General features: G+C 30.1%; 1 protein-coding gene across 2 annotated transcripts; it reads left to right on the top strand.

Annotated features, from left to right (window-relative positions):
- The first annotated feature begins 1,120 nt into the window (after window positions 1-1,120).
- Window positions 1,121-1,949, top strand: LOC114753365 (glutamic acid-rich protein-like). 2 transcript variants are annotated; one of them, XM_028942062.1, is made up of 2 exons: window positions 1,121-1,446; window positions 1,516-1,949. In XM_028942062.1, the coding sequence occupies exons 1-2, from the start codon at window positions 1,162-1,164 to the stop codon at window positions 1,912-1,914; spliced, it is 684 nt and encodes a 227-aa protein (XP_028797895.1). In that variant the 5' UTR covers window positions 1,121-1,161; the 3' UTR covers window positions 1,915-1,949. The 2 variants fall into 2 exon arrangements, with proteins under 2 accessions (XP_028797895.1, XP_028797894.1); XM_028942061.1 differs by having other exon boundaries at window positions 1,121-1,949.
- The last annotated feature ends 3,838 nt before the right edge of the window (window positions 1,950-5,787 follow it).

Genomic DNA, 5,787 nt, shown 5'->3' with positions numbered 1-5,787 from the left:
TTTAATTATTCTCTCATACTCTCTCTCTTTATTAATGGAGGCATTGTTAGAAAAAACATTATACTTTTTATACATTAATTGTCATCAACTAATTTTAACTGTTTTTTATCAATATAATTTGATTATTTGTCTCTTATAATAAGGAACGGAGGGAGTAACTAACATGGGAGTAACTAATCAATTTACCATTAACTTGTGACGGAGATGTTTCGAATTTTGACCTGTCAAAGGTAGAGAGGACAAGGGCAGTTATGTAAATTGAGTTACTGGCCTTTAGTTTCATTCTCGAATCCCAAGGCCATGGGAACACACTTTTTTGTCTATATGAATGGGACTCAGAGAGCTCTTTCTTCCGCACATCTTTTCAGCTCTGCAACACCTCATGTGCTCCTTTTCCCTTTTTCTCTTTTCTATATTATAGCAGATAATAAATTTGCTATCACAACATATATTCTTTAGTATTATATTATATATATAGCATATTGTATAAGACAATACTACTTTCGCTCTTTAATATAAAATTTTATTTGATTTTTATTTTGATCTTAAATATAAGATCTCATCTATTTTATCTTTAATATTTATGTATTTGTTTCCAAGGTAGTCTTCTTAATAATGGTACTTTTAACCAACACACTTAATTAGTAAAGATATTTTAGTAAAGACAATACATATTTATTATAAATAACTAACTTATTTCCTTAATCTCTTCAAATTAGTCAACTAGCTCTTATAATTAGGATCGGGCGAATATTATTTTTGTATTTAGTTGCAACATGAAATGAAATAAAGAAAGCATGTTTTAATTAAAAAATAATTAAAATTTTATGTTGTAGAAAATAAAAGTGATAAGGTAAAATTCCAAGAAGTAAGTACTAACTAATAAGGGAGTAAGTCATTAATTTACCATCAACTTATTACGGAGATGTTTCGAATTTTGACATGTCAAAGCTAGAGAGGAGAAGGGCAGTTATGTAAATTGAGTTACAGGCCTTTAGTTTCATTCTCGAATCCTAAGGCGATGGGAACACACTTTTTTGTCTATATAAATGGAACTCGTAGAGCTGTTTCTTCCACACATCTTTTCAGCTCTGCAACACCTCACTTCCTCTTCTTCTTCTTCATCATCGTCATCAGAGAAGCAGCTATCTAAACATAGAAATGGATCTTTTGTCTGGCAGAATCATCAAAATTCTGCTTTCAGTTTCTCTCTTGTCTCTTCTTTTCTCATCGCTTCCTCTGCTGTTCCAATCTCTCAACCAATTCTCAATCAACAAGTCCTACGTCTTCCTCTTCTGCAATGGCCTCATGGTCTTCATAGCTAGGAACTCTTCTCTCCCTGATGATTCCTCTTCAGCTCAATTCAAGGATTTGGGTATTGTAGTACCAGTTACTTCCCAAGAACACGATGTGTTAGCTGATTCCCCTGAGCAGGAAAAAGAAGAAGAAGAAGAAGAGAGAATGATAGGGGCAGATTCTCAGGAAGAAGACGCAGTAGCTGACGCAGAGAAGGAGGAAGAAGAAGAACAAGAAGAAGAAAAGAGAGTGATAATGGTAGATTCTCAGGAAGAAGACGCAGTAGCTGACACAGAGGAGGAGGAGGAAGAAGAAAAGAGAGTGATAATGGAAGATTCTCAGGAAGAAGACCAAGTTACTGACACTGCAGAGAAAGAATTGGTTGATGAAACAGATATAGAACATGAAGTTGCTGAGACAGAGAAGGAAGAAGAAGAAGGAAGGAATGGCGTTTGGATGACAGAGGAAGAAGAGGATGATGAGGTAGAGGAATTGAACAAGAAATGTGAGGATTTTATCAGACAGATGAAAGCAGCATTCTGTTCGGAGCTAGGTCTCACCAGTTATGGTTATAACCCTGATGTTGATCATCAGACAGCCATCGTAACTATGAGGTGAAAAGGTTTCAAGCCTCAGTATACAAACACCTGAAATAATTACATCAAAACATTGCATATTTTGTTTGTGGCTGTACTATTTACTTAATCATCTCATATCATTAACTGGGCATCCCAGATTTTTGCTTGTAGGGATTGTAGTTCTAGGCCTACATGTTTATTTCTGAGAGTATTGTGTTTGAGCACATGCAGTTTGGTGTACAATGTTGTGTTGTAATCAGAATACCAATGTTATCAGAATCGTAAGAACGGCTTCTCGATTTATTTCCAAAACAATCAAATAAAAATATATATAAATAAATAAAAGTGTATCTTTAATCTTTATTTTAACGTCACACACTGATTTTGTTTTGGTTTTTTTTTAAAATTTTATAAAATATATTTTTAATCTTTTAATCACAATATTGTTAGTTTTATTAATAAAAAAATTGTCAACATTAAAAGTTTATATATTGATAAAACATTCGATGAACATATTAAGTTTAATTAGCATAAAAAATCACCATTTATGACGAACATATCAAGGTTAGAGAACTAAAAAATTACTTTACAGAAATTAAAAATAAATTAAAAATTTTGTATAACATTAAGGAATTAAATACAAGCTCATGGTGATTGGTGAAGAATTGTTTTATGATTGGTGAAGTATTTAGATTTTTGTCAAGCCTATAAAAAGAGTCTTGGATAGGATGGTTTTAAGTGTAAACTGTAACATACAAATAATAATAATAATTAAAAAAATATAATATGTTATTAAAATAATATTTTATTAGTTTTAAAAAAAACCCAACCCCCCTTTTTTCACGGAGAGTGAAAAATGGAGGGTTAATTAATGCAAAGGAAAAGAAGGGGTGAGGGACGACTGAAGGGAAATAGGATAAGGCGTAGGTAGTGGAAAGTTGGGGGCAATTGACCAAGAGTCTTTGGGAGGAGGTGTATTAAGTGAAAGGAGAATTTGGGGGAGGAGTAGTAAATGATGAAAGAAAAAGAAGGGGGGAAGGTATAGATGGAAGTGGAAAATGGGAGATGGGTGGTAGAAAATCAGATGTGAGGGTATTATATATATCATCATTCAAGTTATTTCTTTCAAGCCAGAGCAAGAGAGAGTGGGAGAGAAAGAGAGCGAGAGAAGAGAAAGAGAGAGCGAGGGGAAGAAAGGAAAATCAAGAGAGTGGAAATACATGCTGTCTGGAAGATAAGGAAAGATTTGATGATCATTTAGGTACACAAAACTACTTCTTATCAAATTTTCTTTATAAATATTTCCTATATATTTATAGCTTTATATTATTAGTATCATTATAATGTTTAGAGAAAATTTTATTGTTTGGGTATAAAGTAAATAAGGAGTTTTGACAATGTATGATCATAGAAATTTAAAGATACATTATTAAGAAATTTTAATCGGTTTATATTTACTCAATGACTGTTTTGAGAATTTTAAATTAAGATTTTAGTTGCAAAATTTGTTATTCGAAGATATAGAATATTTTGACCGATTAAATTCAAGTTAAATAATTTATTTGAGTTATTTAATATATTATTGATGTTTTAATCGGTTTAAATATTGAATAAGTTAAAGATATATTTTTGAAAGCTTGAAAAATTGTAAATTGAGAATTTTGTAAAATTAGATAAACCTACAGGTTGTTTATAATTTAAAAAGACGTTGTTTGGTTTGAGGAAAAATTTTAAAGGAGACTATAATAAATAATTTAGAATTTTAATATAAAATATTTAGATTTTGGGTAATAAAAATATATTTACTTAAGTTGTTAAATTTAAATAGCCTTATATGTAAATTATATTTTTCAAAATAATATTATATCTATTATAAATGCCTAGATTTGGGACAGTTAATATATTTATGTAATTTTGGTTTATAGGGTAGTCTTAAAATTTTAGAGTAGTTTTGGAGTAGTTCTGAATTTATATTAATAAATATTTATGTGCAATTTTGTAGACTCTTGAGAATTTTGGAGTAATCTTTGTGTGAATATTTGTAAGCTAAAGAGTACCACGTAACTCTAAAAATTCTTTCTTGTACATGTGAATTGTGTATGATTATATTGTGGATTTACTAATTATTATATTACTGAAATATAGTATTATGATTTTTTGTAAAATGAATGTTTTGGTATGTTACCTGATTTTATTAAGATTTGTTGCTAGTAATTATGATCAATATTTAAATATATTAATAGCTATGAAATTATCATGACTTACTGTTAAATGGTATATGAATTTTATTATTATCTTATTTTTAATAATATATTTGAGTATATTTATGATGTACCAATATTTGCATATGACATGCATTGTTGGGTTAATGATTGAAGGAGATTGCATGGATATAAATTACCACGTGGTATGACATCACTCGGTGCACAGTGGATGGCACTTGTCAAGGCCCCTTCTTCCATGTTTTTCTTTGGCCAGGAATTCATTGGAGCTGTGGGACATGTGACACCTCCCTATTCACAAAGGAGGGGAGCCATAGTCCGAGCTTGAACTCTATATCTTTAGCCGGATATATCTCTAGTATCGGTGAACTTGGAATAATTCAGTAAAATGGATTAGCTCCTATCAGACTATGTGTTAGCCTATGGCTCCAGTCAGCGGTATAAGAGTGGACGATAATATAAGGAAGGTAGCATATTGCATTATTTTTGGATATATTGAAAAAAATGAAATTGAATTGAATGTATCAAATCCGTGATTTTTAATATATACATGTATACATATATATAAACAGATTTTTGGGTTATCATATATGGTTTGTTTGTATAGGTTAGAATTTCAGTAGTTACTGAGACGTTTGATCTCACCCCCTATATTAATAATTTTCAGGCGAAGGATCTAGTAGGAATCAAGAGAAGGCACCAATAGAGTGAGTCGTGAAGGCTTTTGTGCTCCTCAAGCACATGCTATGTTATATTTTATTTGTCATGACTATAAGACTTTAAGAGTCTATTTTGTTGTTATGTTAAAAACATTTTGAAATTATAACTTTCTTGGAGTATTAGTAACGTATAGATTTTTATATGAAATATTTTATTAAGTATATGATATAATTATGAGAGGTGTTACATAAACACAAGCCAATACACTCTTGAGTGATGAGTGACATATACATTAACCTTGGTGAGGGATTTCCGATCCAGATTCCCTTTTATCAAGTAAATTGCTATGATCTTTGTTTTCTTGATTCATGATAAGAGTACTTGGATAAGAAAGATATTGAATCATTTGGTTTGCTTTTTGCTTGTGATTGAAACATTTACTTTTGTTTGATTTTCTTTTGCTCTTACTGCTCTTTAGTCTTCATTTGTTTTGCCTAGAAATGCAAAGACTAAGTGTAGGGGATTAATAAAGCCTAATTTTTATATATTTTATCCCACATTAATTCAGGATTTAAATGATAATTTTAAATTTAAATGGATTTTTATGTATTATTGAATTAATTGGTTGATTTTTGGATTTTTTGTAAAAAGTGAGATTTTGGATTGAAAATATAAATATTCTGTGATTTCCTATTTTTGACTTGGAATTAATTTTTCTGATTTCTTTACAAACAAGTCTCATATTTTTAGAAAGATTATTTTTAGAAAGTTTTCCAATTTTTTGCCTAATTTTTGTGCATATCTATTATTTAATTTTGATATAGATTATATTATACTCCATCCGTTCCTTATTATAAGAGACAAATAACCGAATTACGTTGATCAAAAAAGCAGTTAAAATTAGTTAAGAACAATCAATGTGTAAAAAATATAATTTTTTTCCAAAAATGCCCTCATTAATAAGGAGAGAGAGCATGAGAGAGAACAATTAAATTATTAAAAGAAAGAGAAGTAGGAGGGAGAGAAAGTGT

The sequence above is a fragment of the Neltuma alba genome, unplaced genomic scaffold (genome assembly GCF_004799145.2).
Source record: "Neltuma alba isolate B1F8T4 unplaced genomic scaffold, ASM479914v2 tig00007882_pilon, whole genome shotgun sequence".
Classification (NCBI taxonomy): domain Eukaryota; kingdom Viridiplantae; phylum Streptophyta; class Magnoliopsida; order Fabales; family Fabaceae; genus Neltuma; species Neltuma alba.
This window is presented reverse-complemented; position numbering and strand designations above follow the sequence as displayed.